The sequence below is a fragment of the Numida meleagris genome, chromosome 1 (genome assembly GCF_002078875.1).
Source record: "Numida meleagris isolate 19003 breed g44 Domestic line chromosome 1, NumMel1.0, whole genome shotgun sequence".
In the NCBI taxonomy this organism is placed as follows: Eukaryota; Metazoa; Chordata; class Aves; order Galliformes; family Numididae; genus Numida; species Numida meleagris.
Window position 1 is genome coordinate 191,267,311 of NC_034409.1, and position 22,437 is coordinate 191,289,747.

The window sequence follows — 22,437 nt, forward strand, 5'->3', positions numbered from 1 at the left end:
TGTGCAATGGTGACCAAGAGGTTATCACGAGTTTAAGCTATTTAAAGAAGTGACTTCCAGTCCACACCTATTCTGGTTATTCATACTCTGGGTGTAGCTTTGCAAACACAGAAACCTACTTTATGAGAAAGCCAACGTCTAGAAATGCGGACTCATGAGCTTCTGTAACCTGAGATGGGAGATGGCACATAAAGGGGCATTATTCAGAGAAAATCATTCAAGCCTATATTTAATAACCAAAGTGACTCAACAGGGATCTTCTTGCAAGGCAATAGTCTCAGGTCATGGAGCTAGAAGTGTTCATGGAGCTGCTAAACCCAAGCAAGCTCCATCTCACCTCAATGGCATCCTTGTCTCCTGTGGTGATTTCCTCCTGACCTGCTCAGCATTCCCAGTACAGACAATAAGCAGCATTCCCAGACAAGACTTAGAAGCCTTTAACACATGCCCAGTTTGCTGCCAGTTTAGTGAGAGACACAGTGATGTAAGTACATCATCCATAGCTCCAAGATGGGAACATGTACAAGCTCTCCCATGGTCAGGTGAGTCTCCATACAAACACACAACATGGTTTACATGTTATGTACAGATGGTTAGACTTTTAGCTGGTTTCTCCTATTATGAAGCACTCTATTTACATGTTCCGTAATTATTTCTTACGTAACTCCAGTGGTGGTATTTATACCAAGACACACTTGAGCTTCAAGCATCCACAAACGCTGTTCGTTAAGATGGTTTGTTCACCCTTTTCCTTCCTGGAGAGGAACTGGGAGGAATGCATCACCAAATGGTGGTTTCTTACTAAAGATCCAGAAGATAAGGGATGCTTTGCTTGCTCTCCATAACACACAGGTCACCCCTCCCAAGCTGCAGTCTCTTGTGCTGGTCAACACTGCTGACCCAGCTGTCACTCCAAGGTGTAATGCTTCATCTCTTCTCGTTTTCTTCTTGTGATGTCTGAGTGAATCTCCACCAGCCTCAAGGGGAGGAGAAATGGGAAGCTTCCCTCTACCCCATAGAGAAGGCTGAAGCCCTAATCTCCTTTAGGGCACCTGGAAAGCCAAGGACAAAAGGAAAGGAAGCCAAAGCACATGGAAAACTCCTGAGAGTGACACTTTAATGTGCCACTTTTGAGCCCATTTCTATACAGAAGGATAGTCCGAAAAGGAACCACTGGTGGATTTTGAGAGATGAGCATCCACGTGAATGGGTCAGCATCTCAAATAGCTTGCCATCCTGCTGTGCTGTAGGCTTGGTGCTGGTGACTTCAGCTACCCATGCTCTGCTTCAGGTCACTAAAGGCTGCATAAATACTGCAGCCACTGTACTTCCTCAATGACACTTGTCATCCACCCCCACAGTCTGTGCTAAATTATGTATATCAGAGGAGAAACAGTACCATTCTACTTACTGTTAAATTACGTTGGGGCTTTATTTTAAAAAGGGACAACTTGGAGAATTTTATACTCCGTGCAAATCATTCAGACAGCGTCAGTCCCTTGGCAGTAAGGAAAGGACAAGCCCTTGCCCTTGGGCGTTGGCAAAGACAGATGCTGGCTACATTTTTTCATCCCTGGTCAACCCATCGATGCTCCTGGATCTGAGAGGATCCAGGAGGGGCATGCTGAGCAAGGCAAGATGGAAAGATGATAGAGAGATGGTTCGTACCTACTTCTCTACAGGCATAAGCATCTCTCTGCACAGGGTTATCATATATTTATCTCATATTTAAAGGGAAAAGAAATGGAGAAGAAATGTTTCCCCAGTGCATACAAGATATGAGCAGTGTATGCTAAAGTTTTTCCAATTCTTAAACACTCACACAAAAATTCAAATCCACAGGTGAGGACTGGTCCTTAGAGCAAGTGATTCTGTGCTTTGGTGTATTTTCCTCTCCTGGAAATGCTTTAAATAAAACTGGCTGGTGCTCAGAGGAAGTGGTTCTAGTTTAATTCAATGGGAAGTTAATTCAAGGAAATCCCATGACCGCTCGTTGTGCAGACGCATTGACTACAGTTCCCTCTGGATTTAGATTCAGCAGACCAAGGAAATGGCTCCTCTGCTCCAGCTGCAGGGTTCCATCCTCCCACCCATGCTTCCTCTTATTTGTTTCTTTCTTTAACCACTTATCACAGCAGCTGATGTCAGCTCTCAGTTTTACCACGCCCAGCGTTTCATTTTCCTTCTGCAAGAGGCAGCACCATGCCTAACCAAGCTCCTTTGCAAGGCCTTTGGTGACAGCAGAACCCAGAGACGGAGTCCCATGAAACCCCATTGTCTCTGAAGGCTCAAAAATCAGAGCTGCGTTGCTCACCTTGGTCCTCAGGAGCTCATGTGGGTCAGGTTGGATATTAGGAAAAATTTTTTCTCTGAAAGAATGGTGATGCACTGGCACAGGCTGCCCAGGGAGGTGGAGGAGTCACCGTCCCTGGAGGTGCTCAAGAACTGTGTAGATGTGACACTAAGGGACATGGTCAGTGGGCATGGTGGGTTGAGTTGGAGTTGGACTTTGTGGTCTTAGAGATCTTTTCCAGCCTTAATGATTCTATGCAATGCCACGTGCCCTCAGGACAGCAGTGTGGCAAGGACTGTCATTGGAACACAGCGTAAGTGCTGAGCGTTTTAGCATCAGCCCAGCTTTGCAAACATACAATCAAGATGATTAACCCCAGCATGCAGCTGGAGCTCTGAAGCTGGCTTATCAGCCACCAGCAATACACCAAAGGGCACTGTGGTGGGTGTTAATTTCAGGTATTTCATGCATGGATGGAAACAGGGAGAAAGAAGAATGGAAGATGAATTGTCATCTGCATTGAAACTCCTGGAAGCACCTGGATGCACTTGTGATACTGGTGGAGGAAGGCTGGCTGGGAGCAGTCATCTTTCTCCATACTCTGGCACTCCAGGACAGTGTTTAGCTTCACAACCTCACCAGAAAAGCTTCCAGTCCTACTGCAAGGAGAAACACTGCCCTTAGCTGCCTTCATGCCACAAGAAACCAGGATGCATGCGGCCATAAGAACCTAGTGGGCAATGTCCCTTTCTCCCATGGCTCACCAGCAGTGCTTGCACAAAGATTAAATGCTTGGTTTCACCCAGGGCATAAGCAGCTCTGTACGTGCCCTACACCCTAAGCGTGGCCCTCCTGCACCCTACAGCCAAATCTGCAAGGTTTTGCACCATTCCCTCCCATTTTCCTCAGAGAGGGCAGCAGATGCCCTTGGCTCTTTTCTGTGATACCCTGTGTTCCCATTGTCCTTTTCTCCATTACAAACACAGCTACAATAATTTCTAGACCCAGACACGCAGTTGCAATAAAATGTAGGCAATAAATCTAATCCACTGATTTCAGCATTGGTTTTGCATTTATGGCCATGTCCTTCTGAGGCTGAGGAAGGAGCAGGCTCCCTGGCTGCTTTCTTATCGAGTGCTGCCCATGCCAGGCAGCTTAATCTGATACAAAGAGGGAGAACATGTTTGTGTCACCATGGGGCCATGACCCTGGGAGGATCTGGTGAGATCTGCTGGAACAGATCCAGGGTCAGCACCCAGCTCAGTGAGAACTGAGAGCTCTTGAAACAATCGTAAATAATAACAAAAATTACCTCATCCTTCCTGGACTGGGAATCAGTGAATGGTGCTGACTTAAGGCTTAAAAATAAGGAAAACTCAGAAATCGCATTGCAAAGTTACCAAATCCTTCATTGGCAAGGAACAACCAAGCTGGCAGTCAGCCCCAGGCTTCAGAGAGCACAGCAGAGAAATGAACAGGTGAGCAGCTCATAAATTCCTAAGTGTAGAAATGCGAAAGTATGGAAGGACTCTGACTCTGTGATGGATAGCAGAGAGGTCGCAGACTCCCATTTAGAGGTGATGGTTCATCCATTGGTGGTAATGCAACCCACAAGCACCCCCAGTCTCCTAGGGGCAGGACCGAAACCTATGGATGGACTGTAATGCTGCCCAGGCAGGTGGTGGAGCCACTGTCCCTGGAGGTGTTCAAGAAAAGGGTAGATGTTGCACTGAGTGACATGGCCTAATGACTTGGCACCCCAACCTACTATTGGGATGAGCTCTAAGAGCAAAGCCCCGCAAGAGTTTAGCCTCTGGATCCCCATTATCACCACCCATGTGCTTTTGCCAGCTTCCCAGCCGGTGCTGTACACTGGGGAAAAGACCTTTTAATGCAGAAACTTGCGGGCAGGCAAGTGCCGGTCCTGCTTTTAGTGAATTAGTTCATTGACTCCTTTCTCATTCCAGGAAAACCCCGCAGGGACGGATTGTATAACCCTCACTCAGCAAGAGAAAGGAGCTAAGTGCTTCATCATGCAAGGAAAAGGGAATTGGAGAGATGCTCTCCTCTCCTGCAGCGTCTCCTCCTCATCCAAAGACACAGAATTCAGGAGACAATGGAAAGAGAACAAAACCCCTATGCACTAGTCAGGCTAAATACATGTCAGGCTGACGGAGAAGTGGCTACTGAAAAATGTTATTTCCCAGTTTTTACAACAAGATTGCTATCATACCGCTGGAAACAAAAAATATAAATAAAAAGGGCTGTGAAAGAAAGCATCTCTCCTCAATGCCAAAGCAGGGCTGAAAATGCCACAGGCCTCCAGCTGGAAGAACTAATCCTGCCACAACTCTTCCCAAAACACCTAGCCTTTCTTTCCTCCCCAAAAGCGATGCCAGCTCTGAGCTTCTCCCCTCCAAATATCTTCCACCCAGATAGTAATGTCATTTAGCAGGAACCTATCTTTACGTTGTTTAATCAGAGCCAACCTCCCTTTGGAATTCCTGCAGAGAGAATTTGATACAGGGCTGGAGGGCAAAACTCTTCCCCTGAAGACAGGAGGGTGTAGGCTTAATCCAGGAGAGTTTCTCTAGTTGTTGCAACCCGCAGGCTTGAGCTCACAGTGCAGAGGTGCAGCTCAGGTTGGACCATCCCCGCACATCACCTTGAGCCACCCACTCACTGTGACCACAGACCTAGAATTGGAAGGGATCTTCAAAGATCATCACATTGAACTGCCTGATCACTTCATGGCTAACCAAAAAGTTGGCTTTTAACCAAGTGCCTCTTGAATACTGACAGGCATGGGGCATCAATCACCATTCTAGAAGCCCGTTCCAGTACCTCATCACCTTCACAGTAAAGAAATTTCTCCTCACATCCAGTCTGATCCTCCCCTGGTGAAGCTTCATGCTGTTCCCTAACATGCTGTCATCCAGATCATTGACACAAACGCTGAATAGGATTCGCCCCAGAACTGAGCCCTGAGGAACAGCACCAGGAACTGGCCACCAGCCAGATGTCACCTCATTCACTACAGTCCTTTGATCTCTACCACTGAGCCAGTTCATCACCCAGTGTAGCGTGACCCTGTTTATTGCACAGCTGGACAATTTGTCCAGAAGGATGCTGTGTGTCAAAAGTCTAAATAAAATCCAGAAAAATTACATCCATCACTTTCCTTCTCCCAGCCCTAATTTCTGCCTCCCAGCCTGCATCTCAGCAATCCCCTTTCCCTCTTCTCACTGTCACCTCTCCTAAATTATCCTGCTCCTAAAATCCCAGACCATCTCACCCAATGCACAGACTAACACTGCTGTTTCTTTGCTGCACCGCAGCATCTGTATCTCCAATGGAGCATGCAAAACTCAGAGCTTGAGGATCAAACACTGTGTGCCCCAATACACAGATCTCCTTTGCCTTCATACAGAAGCAGACAGAGGGAGAAGGAGCTTTGAGCACTCAGCCCAAAACACCAGGTTTAATTTCTGATGCAACTGCCAAGTTTTGCTGCCAGAAAGAACTCCTGATGCTGGCCAAGCCAGCTCCAAAATCTGCTTTGGCTCAGTAACAAAACAGTCTCATTTTTAAATGGCTACACAAAACAACAGCTCTGCAAGACCTCTTCCTGGTATGGCTTCCCTCTCTCTGACACACTTGAGCAATTAGCTTTCTGGCTCAGCTGTGCTGGAAGATGAAGTCATCCTGAGAGCAGCCATCAGAGCTAAAGCCCAACATGAGGGCTTGTCCAGCTGCTGCCACTGCAAAGAGCTGTCTTCCAAAAGAGATGGAGGCCAGGAGAGCAGGGAGGGACAGGGGATGCTCTGAGAAAAACAAGGCTGAGACCATCACAGGAAACACTGCAGCACCAGATGTGGGAGGGAATGTCAAGTTGTCCAGGATGAGTTATTCACCAACTGCTCCAGGAAAGTCTCCCCTTTTCCCCCGCCCATGAGAACATCAAGCAAGAGGGAGAGTGGTGCAGAGATTGTTGTTTTGGCCACTGCAGGCCCTGGGAGTAGGTGGAGGAGCAGAAAGGTTGAAGGCAGGCCCAGGTGAGGCACTGAAACAAGTTGCCCAGGAGTGTGGTGGATGCCCCATCTCTGGAGACACTCAAGGTCAGGCTGGATGGGGCTCTGAGCACCTGATGGAGCTGTGAAAGTCCCTGTGCATTGCAGGGGAGTTGGACCAGATGGCCTTTAAGGGTCCCTTCCAACTCAAACAATTCTATGTTTCTAGATGTGGGAAGGGAAAGAAGGCACTTGCACACACCGTGCTGTTTAGATCTAAATACATGGGAATGAGACCCTGCCAAAGCTAATTCCCACCACCCCAGTGAGCTCAGTACAGCTACTTTGCACACACCAGTGAGAAACTTAGCTCCTATATATCACTTCCCCACACAGACGGTAAGCAACACCCTTTCTATGAAAGCAAACAGCTGTTGTAACAGCTGACAGTTTTTATTTCCACTCTCCACCCACCCTGTTTTCATGGCAAAGCCCGGGGCATGGTGTACTCTTGCACTTTATCATACAGCCTGAACTGAAACTCCAAAACAAATCACAGCCATGGCCCTGAAAGATACTAGGGGTGCATACACAGCATCCTCTGCCTGCAGAGAGCATCCCAAGGTCTCATGGACTGAGTTTCTGGGTCAGGAAGCCCTCAAAGGAGCGCTTGCTGAGAGCTGGGAGTGTCATTCTGCTTGTTTTCTAAATGGGGATTGTTGGTGGTTGAGCTTGATGATTTTAGTGGTCTTTTCCAACCTTAATGATTCTATGATTCTAAGGAAAGGGTTGCTGGTTGTCACAGAAAAAAGATGTTGTCGGGACAAAGGGAATAAAATGTGCACACAGAGCTTTGCACAGACCCCATGGAAGAGCCCAGGACTGAGCAGAAGGAATCACACAGAGGGACATGAGATCTCCTTTCACGAGGGCCTGCTGGGATGCAGGGCTCAACCACACAAAAGAAGCCTGTTCAGCACCGTCCTTCCCTTCACACAGAGCCTTTTTATCCACCCCACGGACTGTCCTCACACGGACAGACACAGCTCTGTTCTGCTAAAGGCCAGCTGACTTCTGGGGCCACTTGCGGGGGCGAGGAGGTCAGCGGCTCCACAGGCGGCCATGAGACGTCACCAGGCTGAAGCCAGCAGCGAGGCCTGCTCCTCCATGCAGGCATGGAAGGAGTACCCGATCCCTGTCATATTTGCTCCAGGGACTCCTCCTCTTTCAGGGAGGTCAGAGAAAAGGCCTCACCACGTCCAGAGCTTCCGGAGCTCCCCCAGGAGCAGCCCCTAGCCCCTCTCTGCTCACTGCGCACAGTACTGTGGCCTGGTCTCCTGAGGGACCTCCTGGGCTCCAGGATGTGCCCCTGGGCCACACTGGGCAGAGCCAGGCTCTGTCATCTCAGCACCTCCTGCAGGGATGGGTTTGTGGGTATTTGTGAGAGCATGCCCCTGTAGCCCTCCCCTGTGGCCCTCACTGTGTGTCCAGGCCTACACATCCCCTTCCCTCCAGCATTTTGGCCACTTGAAGTGCTGAGGGGATGGAGGACAGCAGCGCCCAACTCCAGCAAAACCTCTCTGGGCACAGGGGCTGCTGCAGCTGCTGAGCAGTTCACCAGTATCATAGAATCATAGACTCGTTTGAGTTGGAAGGAACAATAAAGATCATCTAGTCCAACTACCTTGCAATGAAAAGGGACACCCACAGCTCCATCAGGTGCTCAGAGTCTCGTCCAACCTGACCTTGAGTGTCTTCAGTGATGGGGCATCCATCACATTTCTGGGCAACCTGTGCCATTGTCTCACCTGAACCCTTATCATAAAACCCCTTTCTTTAATATGCTGTCTAAATCTCCCCTCTTTTAGTTTGAAACCATTTCCCCTTGTTCTACCACCACAGATCTTGCTAAAGAGTCTGTCCCTTCCATACAGCCCCTCTTTAGATCCTGAAAGGCTGCTCTCAGGTCTCCCTGGAGCCTTCTCTTCTCCAGGCAGAACAGCCACAGCTCTCTCAGCCTGTCCTCATAGGAGAGGTGCTCCATCCCTTTGATCATTTTTGTGGTCCTGCTCTGGATGCACTCCAACAGGTCCATGTCTCTCTGGTCAAGGCCGCAGCGAGGTCCCAGCACCACTACACTCAGCCCCCAAAGCCCACCTCTTCAAGACACCCAAAACGGCTCTCCTACCCACAGATTATTTTCTTTTCCATTTGCAAATGCATAAGCAAGAAAATTCAAAGATTCTCTTTGCTCTACTAGATCCACCAGACTTAACAATATGATCCAGCAATCAGGTTGCAAAGCATCTCTTTGACTTATACACAGAGAAACTGAGTCACGGACAAACCAAGGGACTCCTGGGCCCATTCTTCAGTGCAGTAGGTCTCTTTATCTTCACAGAGGCTCATGCTGCTGATAAACCTTCCCAGGGAGAGGATAGCTTGTCTGCGACTTAGCACTGCAATTGGTAGAGCACCCTTGATGAAAGATGCACTGGACATTTTGGGGGATTTTCCGAGAGCTGGGGTGGTGGAAAACAGCTCTGAAGGGCAAGGGGATGGGCACACTTACTTTTGGCCGCTTCCACTGAATGCCCTGGATCCTTGACTTGTAGAAGAGTGAGTCATCATTGGCGGGGAAAAGAGGGTCCTCAAAGAGCTGCTTCTTCCTCAGGCATTCCTTCTTCAGGGCAGAGTAGCGCTGATTCTCATAGGGCTTCACCGATGAAAACATCCTTTCCCACTGACTCTGCAGGGACAGGAAAAGCAGGAGTGAGATGGGTAGGGTACAGCAATGGACACCCCACCCTCCTCTGCAACACCTGGGCCAAAAAGTCATGGCTGGAGGCAACCCCCCTGGCTTCTGCCCAAGCCTTCCCCCAGAGCTGACAGTTCTAAATTACTACAGCCCACTTTTCTGGTCCTTCAGAGCACCTGCAGCTCCCTCTCCTGTAAGGATTAAGCCGTACCACAAGATATCAGCTTGCTCCCGTTTAAACAGGCAGGAAAAAGCCTGTATCTGAATGAGGAGATGGGTGATTCCCCTAAACCCAATCCAAACTTATTGATCCCCTGGACTCATGTCTCTGAATTCCACCAGGGTTGGACAAATAACACCAAAACAGGCACAGAAGGAGATGACAGCCTGACTTACAGTGAATTCATAATCTGCCTGGGGAAAAACGCAGCCTGCAGAGCTGAAGGAGGAGAGGATGTTCCCAGGTTAGCTGTACATGAGCAGGTTTTATGGTCTACAGCAAAGCAATGGGGCACCCTGGGTGTTGCCAATACAGAGAAGGTTTCCAGCCCAGGAACACACAGAGGGAACTTTGTCATGGTTAATATTAAACATTTAAGACCCTGGATGCCCCCTTTAAAGACTGCAGGATACATTCCTCAGTTGTCTTGAAGTGATGATCATTTGTCTGCTCGGAAGGCAGCAGTGAGTACAGACCATCCCCAGAGAGCCAGGGCTCCAAGAAGCACCGTCTGCTCAAAATTACACACACACACACACACACACACACTTTATGGTTTCATCAGAGAAACCAGTTTGTCAGTACGCTTGATCAGATCTGTTTTTAATTAAAAAAGACCTCTTGGCAGTACGCCATGTGTTTTCAGATTAATTATTCCGTCTTGACAAGCATTAAGCTTGCAGGGTAGAGATGTGAATTTAGGAATGCAGAAGACAGCAGAAAACCATTGCCCAGATGCTTCTGAGAGAGAGCAGCACCTCATCAAGGACCCTCATGTCTTGGTCATTGGGTACCAACCCTTGTGCTTTGGTTCTCATCCCTCCACCCCACAGGAGGAATCCTCTCAGCTCAGACACAAGGGGAGGGGGAACCTCTGCGCTTTTCCCCTCTACTACATCACAGACCCTCTTCTAAAGCTACTTCCCTAAAGGTACCCCATGTTTAAACATTTATGTATGATTTTTCTCTCTCACCAAAATAGGATGTCCTGTTGAAACTATTGATCACTACTGAGCTTGATGGAGCTGTAGGTGTCCCTGTTCACTGCAGTGGAGTTGATGACATTTAAGGGTCCCTTCCAACTCAATTCCATGATTCAGAAGGAAGATACATCCAGCAAGCTGGCCTAACTCCTTGATCCCAGCAAGAAGTATAAATTCTGTATCCCTATTGTGACTAATGAACATCCACAGATGCTTAAAATCTTCACTTGCGGTGGGAGAAGAAAACTGCAGTAAGAGCTGATGGGAAGCAGAAAATCTGTAAACATCCATAGTCCCAGGGACTGTATGATCACTTATGTGATCATACGCCAATGCGGGAGTGGTTTCACTTTCCTTGTTAATGAACTGAGAGAAAGTAGGTGTTGGAGAGACAAATCAATGCCCTTGCTGAGAGTATCATCCAACCAACCAACCTTCTCTTGCCTGGGCGAGATGAAAACACTTCACTTCTGCAAAGCAGGGGTTTTAATTGATGGCATTTATTAGCTTGATTAGAAGCACAAGTGCTTATCAGTCAGGGCCTGATTGAAGCCAAAATAACCCACTTGTTGTTAGCTCCACAGGTCTCCCTGCTACTGAGAATTGGCTCCTAAAGCAGCTTGTGAGGTGCTTTGTCACCCGCATTTCTCCAACACAAATAGTGTTGCCCAGCTGAGGCACAGGGATAGTTGTGAAAAAGGGTGATTAGGCCTTTACTTAAATGAGATCTAAGTTCCAAGAGGAGTACTGCCCTAGGTGGATTTTAAAGGATAGACTGGGGCAATAGGTTGATGCATCTTCACTGGGAGACCATTGGTACTGCACAGTCAACAACCCACCTACCCCAATGTCCTGCCTCTGAAGGCATAGTGATCATTTAGTGATGATCCTTCAGCACTATGGATTTGGAATTTTACAGTTTATGATGCTTTATCTTATGGCCCAAAGGCAGGTAGAGGAGCCTCAGCTCTGCTTTTTGGTGCACCACATGACTTGCTGTACTTGGAAGCAAGGGTAGGACTTTGCCTGCGTGGGGTCAGTTTAAAAAGCATGAGTTCACACAGGAGACTTTGAAGGCAGCTCAGCAATGCAGAGAGGTGCCGTGGTTAATGAGCTCCCAGTAGTGCCTGTGGGACTCTCCCTTTGGTATCAGGGATATGCTACAAAGAGACCCAAATGCATCACCTGCTCTGAGATGAAACTTAAAATAACTGGCTTAATACCAAGACCTCAGTAATACACCAGATTTACACAGAAGAGCAGCCAGCCTCACTGAGCAATCAGGAAAAGCGCCCAAGGAGTCAAAACCTACAAATATATCTTGGTAAGTGGGCCAGGACACAAGATAGCCTCCAGATCTCCAGCAGAAGAAGGGGATGGCCAAGGAGGTCATGGGGACATCTCATCAGTGTACGAGCTCATGCTGAGTGACAGCCAGGCAGGTCTTTGGCAGTGACGGTACTCACTACTGCAGAAAAAACACAGGCAAAGCAACAGCCCCAGGAAAGGTTGGTTGTCAGCAACCTTCTGCGTGAATAAAACAGGCTGTAGAGAAGGATTCTGCTATAGCAGATGTAAGATGAATTGTTTGAACTCATGCATTAGGTGTCCTTACGGACGGAGATCCATGAGATGCTGTGCAGAAAGAACTTGGGAGAGTTAGAAACAGCCTGGAGGGGAGGGGAAATCTTGTGACTTTTGAAGAGTCATGCTCAAGTTAAGGCAGGAGTTATGGTTTTGGTGCAGGAGATGCCGGCCACCACTCCGTGGCCTGTCCTGTGGCCAAGGGCTGGCACAGGGTGCTCATTCATAAAATTACTGCTCTGCAATCACAGCTTGGAGCTGCTTTTTCAAATGACCTTTGCAATGTTTACCTCCATGTGACGCCCTGGGCAGTGTTCATCCCAATGAGAATGGGACAAAAGTTCTCTCGGTCAAGGCTCCCCAGTCTTCCTGTGGCCTGGATTTGCTTGAGGAGCTGACTCTTTGCCCAGCTCTCCCACCCCAGGGTGACTATCACCCTTGGCCAAGAGGATGGAAATGGTTGGCCAGGATGGATAGGGCTCTGGGCAGCCTGGTCTGATGCCTGATTTAGTGGCTGGCCACCCTGCCCACGGCAGGGGGATTGGAACTACATGATCTTTGAGGTCCCTTCCAACTCAAGCCATTCTATGATTCTATGAAATAGGTTTGAATTGCAAAGGAAAAGCCAAGCTAAAAGAGAAAGGATAATGTTCAGGATCTTTTTTTTTTTTTAATTGCAAAGTAATTGAAAGGGAGGGCTGGGGGAAATGTTTTTGGGAGAGCGTTAAAATTCATTATTCTCTTTAATTTGCAGCATTTCATGCTTACCAGGCTGAACTTCAGATCTGCCACATTAAAATGCTGAAGGACTGCCTGAGTGCTCTTTGCCTCCTTGCACAAAGCTAACATGCTCACGGAGCAGAGGAACCAGACATTTTCACATCATTAACAAAACTCCACACTCATGTGTTTGTGCATGGGTAAGAAATGAAACCCGCGCCCTCAACCCCCCTTCAGAGAGCTGAAATTTTGGGAACAGAGATCTGAGCCTGACCTCAGTTCAGCCACGAAGCAGTTAAGCAAGAAACTATTTGTTGAGGAGGGAGCCAGATGCATGACTCAGGGCTGCTGCAGACTCCCCCCTCCAGCTCCTGCCAGCTGGTTCTGATCCTGGCCCCAAGCACTGCAAGGGGATAACTATCGAAAGTGCCTGTGCTGGCCAGGACCAAATGCTTGCTGATGTATTTCTTCCTTTCTCAGAAATCACTTCCTTTCCTTCCCTTCCAGCTTGCAGGCTGTGTACCACAGCTAGCCAGCATGGGCTCACCACACTTATCTCAAGGCTGCACCCAGTCCAGGAGTAAAGGGCTCCTTGCTTGCAGATCCTACAGTTTTTGTCGGGTGACACACCAGGCTAAACAATTTCTCCTTAGAGGGTATGATCTATGTTCTCACTGAGCAGGAGATATCTTTGGTATGCCATTGCAAAGGCATGGGATAGGTCAAAGAGAAAATGAGGTGGGGACGAGGCACGGGGTTCCCAAAGCCCCATCCAGACTCAGTTATGGGGACAACCTACAACACCACAACCCTCAATGGCAGAATATTCAGAGTACTCAGAGAAGCCAGGCTCTGTCCAAAAATGTTATTTAAATTATATTTTCCAGCCTCTGTGTGTGCTTCTTTAGGAAGAGAGTTAATGGCCTCAAGTAGCGCCAGGGGAGGTTCAGGTTGGATATCAGGAAAAATTTATTCTCTGAAAAAGCAGTAACACACTGGGGCAGGCTGCACAGGGAGGTGGCTGATTCACCATCCCTGGAGGTGTTCAGGAACCATGGAGACATGGCACTGAGGGACATGGTCAGTGGTCATGGTGGGATGGGTTGGGGTTGGACTTGGGGATCTTAGAGGTCTTTTCCAGCCTTAATGATCAATGCCTCTATGATTCTGTGGACACTGGGAATTGCTCTTTCACCTATTGACACAGAAGTCCAGCCCTGCAGGGGAAATGCTGCCAACACAAGAACAGCTTTATGCACTCTTTTTCCACAATCTGGGAAAGAAGCAGCCAAACCACAAATCCTTTTCTACACAGAACATGAGATAAGTGCTCCACACCTCCTAGCCAACATCTCTACAAACAAAAAAACCTCCAGATGCAGACTAGAAAGTGACAGTCCCATTCAAGGGCCATTGGGACCAGCAGCACACTTGGCAGCAGGCATGAACTGCGTTCCCAAAGCTCTTTCCCATTCCCATGGGTGCATCCACCGTAGATTTGCTCGGACTCAAAGTGGCATGGCCTGGAGCCAACAGGACCACAGAGCATCCTGCGTGCATCAGCAGCATCCACAAGGACTGGGGGGTGAAGCCAGGCCAGAGGATATCAGAAAACAAGACATCATTTCTTCACAAATTGACTGCGGTTAACCAGGGATTTAATTCCTAGGGGAAGCTGTAGGTTCTTCATACCCAGATGTCTGGGAGCAGTTGGATGTTTTTCTAAGTAGGTGCTTTACTCAAAGTGCAAATTACCGAGCATTTACAGCAGTTACTTACTGAAAAAAAAAAAAAACTGTTGAAAAACAGAGGATTGAATGCATCTCTCTGGCTTTTACCTTTCTGTTAATGTGACATCCCCAGAACATCACTTGTTCATTGCTTAAGAAAAGTGTAGATGTGGCAGTGAGGGATGTGGTTAGTGGGCATGGTGGGGATGGGTTGATGGTTGGACCAGATGATCTTTGAAGTCTTTTCCAATCTTAATGATTCTATGATTCTAATGGCAGCAAGGATTGACATAGAGGGCCAGCAGAAGCTTCCTGCATCGCCCCACTTCCTCCCAGTGCATGGGGCCACATTACCACCAGGTAAATAACAAAGGGAAAGGAAAGCACAAAAGCACAGCTCACAGATTTGCAAGTGATGGGGGCAAAAGAGCCCCTACAGAGGCCTGCATGCCAAGTGAGTTTGCATGGAGGTGTGGAATTCAGGCTGTGCTTGGCATTAGCAAGTCTGGGTATCCCTGGATGCCTATTTGCAGGGAAACAGGCAGGGTACAAACGTCAGGAGTTCCCTTTTGCTTGGATAACTCACACAGGGAGTGCCACCATGCTTGGGAGCATCTCGCTCCTTGCAGACGTGAGTCACCGTTTGCAAACAGGCGACTGTTGTAGCTGCAGGAAAAAAGGGCAACACTGCACTGCCTAACACCCTGATAACACTGTCTCAGCAGCAGGATGGAAAAACACATTTCCTGGTGGCTCTCTAGGTTATGAGCGGAGATCATTCCTCATCCTCTGCTTGTTGCGCTGCTGTGGTCAAGATCTGCCTGACCAGAGCATTGCATACAACATGGGTTTGTGGGCTGCCAGGGTAACCCTTCTGCACACCATTAAGTTCAGGCAGGAGCTGGATGTCTGTCTGAAGGCAGCCTGGCACAGAGCAAAGCTGGTGGCAGCATCCCCTGCCAAGCTGCAAATGGAAGAGGCTGGAGAGCTGCAGGACTAGCAGGGATGGTTGTGGAATTAAAACAAGAGGAGATGGCAGAAGGACAAACCCAAAAGCAGAGGGAAGTTAATGTGCCACCGGGCTGCCAGCTTTGGAGGAGGGATGAAGAGAGAAGCAGAAGGTATTCCCTCCTTGGTGTCCAGCTCATCCCAAAACTTCATAGGTTGGGAAGAACAGAGAAGTTCTGTTTGGGGTACCCCACAAAGCCAGCACGTCCCAACCTTACCAGCGCAGACACGCATCACATTCAGGTTGGATACTAGGAAAAAATTCTTCTCTGAAAAAGTGGAAACGCATTGGAACAGGCTGCCCAGGGAGGCGGTGGAGTCACCGTCCCTGGAGGTGCTCAAGAACCATGAGGATGTGGCACTGAGGGACACGGTCAGTGGGCATGGTGAGGATGAGTCAATGGTTGGACTGCTAAGAGCAGTCTTTTCTAACTTGAATGATTAATGATTCTATCAGGGCTGTGTACCTCAGCAGGGTTAAAAACCCTGGATAAACCTCCGGATCAGGGTTAAAAACCCTTGGATATCAGCATTGGTTGTAGGGCAAGAACTGAAAGGTGAATTAACGAGCCTTGCCAATGCCCAGCACCTGGAGATACCCATCACTCTGCTAACCCTCTGTGCCCCAGCTCTGCAGCTGTGGCTCTGATTAATGATTACAGAGAGCAGTATGTAATGGCTGGTTACAAGAAGGAAGGGAAAAGTCATGTCCGAGCACATCCATGAGTCCTGGGGCTTCCTAACAAAACTCTACTGATGGCAGAAAGCTTCTGCGGGGCTCCACCTGGTTTACATAGGGGCTCCACCAGGTTTACATAGGGCAGCCCCAAACTGGGATGGAGTAGCTCAGGGACATGGGGGGCTGGTCTTGTATAGCAAGGTTGTGCTTTCAATCATGGCCTAAATAGGGCAGGGTTTCAGACACTGGAAGAACAGCCTTGGAAGAGCAGAGTCATGCACACAGAATTGAGTCACTTCTATCTGTGGTTGTTCAGCCACATGGGCCATCCTTAGCCCAAGAGGACTCAATTGCCACCACTCCCCATGTGCATGGTATTGAACACCTACCTTATAAAGCTACAGGAGCACTGTGCCCTTCTCAGCATCCCTTTCAATCATTCTGGATAAAATATAAATAAGTCAATAGATGGATGTTGTCTTTGTAGGACTGGCCTGAGCTGATTTCTATTATTTATTCACGTCTCCTAATTGAATGTCTGGACCAGCTGCTTTTAAACCCGGTCACACCGACTCCACTGGAAGCCTCACACCACAACAATATGTTCGCACTGAATTTCTTGCCAGCTGGACAGAAACCTTATGGTCTAAAGACCGACCTACACCTCCATTATGTATACAGAGGCAAGGACAGAGAAGTCATGGGGTATTGCTTGAGACAGTGCAGACATCCTTTTGCTTGGGCGTTATGGGTCACAGAGACGCTTCGTTAAGAGGTTTCAGGAAATTCATTCAGAAAGCTCATTATTAAGCACAGATAAAATGCAGCACGTCTTCCGTGCAAATGTGCTGCCTCCAATTGCTTCTGCAGCGTCTGGGATAATTAAAGCAATTGAACTTCAAAAGATGCAGAGACGCATGCCCGAGGAGCTGAAGAGATAACGGGGCTGCAGCTACTCTACAGGAGGCGGAATGGAGGCAATTGGATGCTACAAGATCAGCACGGGCATAGAAGCACCGAGCTCCTTGTCTGTCTCTCCCTTGGTTATTTCCTTCCTGCCTTCATTGAGTTTTTCCTTCTATTACCCTTCTGAAGCATCTACCAAACCAAAAGGCAAAGTTCCTGCTGTCTCATTTTGAGCTCTCCAAGTCACGTTTCTGCCTTAACACCGCAACACATTGGCCAACCTTTTTCCCTTTCTCTTTATTTCACCAGCCCTAGTTTTCTCTAATATAGAGGCAAGATTTTGCAGTGCTGCTCTTGAACACAAAAGGCTGCAGACTTTTCCAGCAAGGCCTGGACACTAGCTTTGCTGCCCAGGGGAGATGGATACAGCTCATGGTACTGAGCACCACGGATTATCTCCATTCAGCCTCATCTCTCTATTGAGCACTTCCCCTCCCGAGTAACAGGAGGTCCGAGGGAGAAATCCCATAGGCCAACATATGGCCCCACAGTCGGATGGTCAAAGCCAACCAGCATCACATGAGCTGCTGCTCATCATGATCAAGAAATGTGTAGATGTGGCACTGAGGGACACAGTTTAGTGGGCATGGTGGGGATGGGCTGATGGGTGGACTTGGTGACCTTAGAGGTCTTTTCCAACTTTCATGATTCTGTGATTCTAGTCTATGATTCAATGATTGATACATGTTACAGCATCACGGTGCTTTCTGGGCAGGGAGAGGCTGTGTCCTGCCATGGTGATGCCTTTGGCTCTTTGTCCATTGCAGAAACATTCAGGGAAGAATGGATCCGTTTTACAAGGCACAATGGCCTCCAGAAAACACACGGCATCTCCATGTAGATGTCCCTGTTTCTAGCTGTAGATGTCCCTGGTCACTGCAGAAGAGTTGGACTAGACAACCTTTAAAAGCCCCTTCCAACTCCAACGGTTCCACGATTCTATGCACCAACACTACAGGACCTCTGGTAGCAACTCATTCTCACTGGCAGCACCCACCTCTCTCTGCTTTTGCTTCCTATCCATTCTATAATGCAATCAACCCCCAGGACGGGACCTTGACCACCCAGAGAGGATCCCCAGCTCAAACTAACCCAGCACCACACCACAGCTACAAACAGGGAGACCAAACCCCTGCTGCACCTCCAACTTCATGTGCAGGGCTGCAACCCCAACCCTTTGCTCCTGTGAGAGTATCCACCGCAGTGGACATCCCACAGAGGCTGTCCTTACAGACAGCACCACCAGGAGGGATCCTACACGGATAGGACAGACAGCAGCCATCCACCCAGCTCTAAAGAATTCTTCTGGGCGAGGATTTCTCAAGGCCTTGATCCGATGCCTCCGCAACAGCTGCTTGCAAATGGAGGGTTTGCAGCTGCATCTTTTATCTGCGCACGGCTTCCCTTTGCTTTCACTCCCTTAATCAGCCCAGAGCAATCCTGGCACTATGCACACACGCTCAGACTAGTGGTAGGACCAGCTCTGCAAGGTTGGGGAGCAGCAGAGTGTGCAAAGACTTGGTAGGAAGCTCTGCTTGCCAAGGTGTGGCTTGCAAAAAAAAAAAGAAAAGCAAAAAAACAACAACCCAAACCAACAACAAAACAACCAAACCCTTGGCAACAAATAGGCACACTTCCTTCTTTTCTATATGAGCTTGGGACAGCTGGGAAGGGATGTAGGCTGGCTAACCAGAGCTGCCTGCATCCTACCCCAAAAAGCATAGAAAAGCAATGGACAGAGGTCTTCTTGCTGCAGGGATGTGTTTTCTCCCCCATGGAACCCACTCTGGGATTTATCTGGAAATAAAAAGAGAGCAGCAAAAACACAACAGGAGGAAGGCAGCTTGCTTTATGTGCAAAGCTGGAGCTTTGTCCTTTTCCCCTCCAATTCTGCACAGAACGACACCGAGCGTCCCTGTCCCCGTGCTGGAAACTGCTCTGCTCTGGGCTGCCGCAGCAGTGTCTGGTCAGTTATTGCCAGATAAACCTCAAAGCAAGAAAATATTGCAGAACAAACCTCAGAGCCATAAAGCAGAGCTGCAGCCAGGGAGAGGATCTGCCCCACCACCTCTGCAGCAGTGGGGCTGAGTTAGGGTGGTCGTGATGCTTTGCTTAAGCCTTAAGCTGCTGTCGCCTCACCTGTAGGTTTGGTTGGAAATTTCCCATGCTCGTAACAATTTAAATCCTGCACAAGGAAAAACCCCGAAATGCTCATTTGCTGCTGATGCACACTGCCACATTTCCTGGTTGTAGGCAGCATTAAAACTTCCAGACTGGTTGAAACTGCAGGACACCAGAGAGCAGAAATGATGCAGGAAATGGAGAGCAGAAGGACGAAAATCGTTCCTTTAACCCCAAGGGCAAACTAAGGCACAAGGAGTTGTTAGGGTTTGGGTTTTTTTTTTTTTTGTGCTGGAGTATTTTAAGGTAAAACGTGTCAACATGCCGCTGAATTGGGCCATCCCCCGTGGAGCACATGAAAGCTGCCCACGGGATGTGCAGGAGGCAGGGAGCTGGGCTCAGCCACCCCATAGGGCTGGATCAGACCCAGAGGAGACGCTCTGCTGACCTACGGGGCACTGCAGAGCTATCATCTGTCATGGCCCTGGAGCACGAGGATCTGCAGTGCTGGCTGCAAAGGAATATGCCGCGCAGAAAGGCAAAAGCTGCTGAAGTCTGCCCTGTCCCAGAGTACAACGGAGAATGGGATTTTTTTCATAGGATCATAGAATCATTGTGGTTGGAAAAGACCTCGAAGATCCCCAAGTCCAATCCCAACCCATCCCACCATGCCCACTGACCACGTCCCTCAGTGCCACATCCTCATGGTTCTTGAACACCTCCAGGGACGGTGACTCCCCCACCTCCCTGGGCAGCCTGTGCCCATCACCACTCTTTCAGAGAAGAAATTTCTCCTGATATCCAATCTGAACTTCCCCTGGTGCAACTTGAGGCCATTCCCTCCTATCTTATTCCTTCCTAGAGATGCTGAAAAACAAAAAGACGCCATTTCCATCGGCGCCTCCAGGAGCAACCTGTACGTACTCCTCAATTTGTCACAAATAACCTTTGAGTTATCCCCCCAGGGTACAAAGGGGAGTCACAGAATCATAAGGGTTGGAAAAGACCTCCAAGATCACCACGGCCAACTGTCCACCCATCCCCACCATGCCCACTAATCAAGTCCCTAAGAGCAGGAAAGGGTTAATGCTGCAGCTCAGCAGATGCAATCAAAGCGGCCCCAGCAAAGGCAATGGGTTTGTGTCCATTTTTCGGAGCGAGCTCAGCCCTTTTTCCCTGGGTAATCAGGTGGAAGTGAGCAAAGCTGGAGTAAGCAGCACATCCATGGTGCCGCCCATGGGGACATGGGATGGGACAGGAGGTGGAGGAGCCCCGCCTGGACCTGAACATGAAGCAGGTCGATGAAAACCCATTGCTGAGCCACAGGCGAAGGCTCAGGTGCAAAGACGTCAGCAAATAAATGTTTCCCATGCGCATCCCATCACAACACTGGCTCCCCGTGGGCTGAAACCTGCACACAGGTAGGGAAGAGAGATGGGAGCAGATCATAGAGGCTTGTGAGGAGGAGGAAGGACTGTAAGTGATCACAGAATGGCTGAGGTTGGTACCTCTGGGTCCATTTGGCCCAACCCTGCCCCAGCAGGGACACCCAGAGCATCACCACAATCCCAGCCCTTACTGCATCCCCCTCACTCCCCACACACCAGCCTGCTTGGACCAAGGCAGGAAAGCGATTCCGGCACCTCTGAACAGGCCGAAATTGTCTGGTAATGATTCCATAAGTATGAACAGGTTTATAGGATGCACCCATTCTCAGCATCATCATCATACCCCAGCACAAACACTACCTAAATCTCCTCTCGGGATCAGATCCAAAGCCTTCTTAAAGCATCGATGCTTTGTTATTAATCTGTGCAGCAACAGGGCACGGCAGAGCTGGATTTATTTATTTCTTCCTTTTTTTTTTTTTTTTTTTTTTGAGGCATAATCAAAGACAACATTTATCTCGGGGATACAGCCGAGCTTCACCATGCCCGCTCTGCTCCCACATCAGGGGGGGATCAACACAGCCCTTCACAAAGGAGGCACCAACACACAGTATACGGACTGGATGGACCGGAGACCATTACCTCCTACCTCTACCAGCCTCAAATCCTTCTTATCCCACAGCCACGCAGCACCTTAGAAGAGAAACGTGCCCAAATTCATGCTCTTCCCAGTGGGATGAAGCTATAGAGCCTCCAGAGAAGTCCCTGCACCTGCTGCAGGCTGAGTCCATCCCAGTCCCAATCCATGGTCCCACTGCCTTAACCCTTGCACGTCCTCATCCCACCAGAAACCTTGGGGAAGGGGCTTTCTAGGGGGCAATCCCAAGGGATAAAGGCCATCAGGGAGATGGGAGCAACCCTCAGAGCTCTTATGTGGGGTTTCCATTCTGAGCCTTCCTCAAAACCTCCATTCCCATTCGCCAACACCTTAAGCCCAAGTGATGCAGCCAATGAGAAAATTTCCCCCAGCACGCAAGAGCCCACCAGCCCCACATACACAGCAGCACACGGCCCAGTATAACACCAGCACAACTCCCAGAGATGGGGAACCAGCACCCAGTGGATGAAGGGGAAAAGCTACAGCACTGTCCTGACTGGATGCAGCAAGAAAATGAGCCATAGGATTTAACAGCATCCCCCTACCCCTGCAAACAGTGCTCCGCTCTCATCTCCTCTTGCTGTCTGCCAGCTCGCCCCAGCACCCAGGCAGCGGCACAATGGGAATGGGACGTAATTAATTGGCAATAATTAATTGGCAATATATACATGGCAATAAACCCAAGTGCTGCGCGTGCATCCTGGGCTCACCTGGCAGTGACCAGCGCAGGAGGGGAGGGGTGCAGGGACAGAGCCACTTCTGATGGGACACCCAACTGGAAAGCACCGGGCTGGTTTCTCAGCTCTGAAATAATGTTTTCAGGGCAGGAAATAAAAGGAGAAAGGGGTAATGCCTCCTGCCACCGGGACAGGGGAAAGCCAGGCTCACATCCCTGCTTGGGAACCTGGAGAAACATCAGTCTCCTCCATCCCTTCATCCGCCCTGAGGACGGGAGCTCTCTCTCGCACTTTAACTTTCTAAAAGCCATTGGGTTTGTCCCAAAAATGCAGAACTAAGAACGGCCCCGAAGCCTCCCAGCTTTTCCCCCTGCTCCCTGGCCTGTGCTGCTCTCCACGAGGCCTCGCTGCCGAAAGTTTCACTCCAGCTCAGTAGCACTGGGAGCAGCGGGGGGGTTTTAACCATTCAGGGCCCGACTTGCACACCCCCAATCTGCAGCATCCCCAGAATCTCAGCCTCTTGCGATTGCTTCCTCGAGCCAAGGGCAGGACCACATTCCACACGAAGCAGCACAGGGGTGCATGCGTTTGCTTTAACCCCCCCCCCCCCCCCATTAAAATACTTCTTCACCCCTCACCATG

The 22,437-nt window shown here is 49.2% G+C and overlaps 1 protein-coding gene across 2 annotated transcripts in view; it reads right to left on the bottom strand.

Annotated features, from left to right (window-relative positions):
- CAPN5 (calpain 5) overlaps window positions 1-22,437 on the bottom strand; it is a 53,400-nt gene that overhangs the window by 30,613 nt on the left and 350 nt on the right. Inside the window, exons 1-2 of one of the 2 annotated variants that reach the window (XM_021383253.1) lie at window positions 21,829-21,849; window positions 8,876-9,052 (exon numbers count right to left, since the gene is read on the bottom strand). In XM_021383253.1, the coding sequence (XP_021238928.1) occupies window positions 8,876-9,037 (162 nt within the window). In that variant the 5' untranslated portion in view covers window positions 9,038-9,052; window positions 21,829-21,849. Of the gene's footprint in view, window positions 1-8,875; window positions 9,053-21,828; window positions 21,850-22,437 lie in introns of those variants that run through there. The other variant, XM_021383244.1, reaches the window with a different exon arrangement.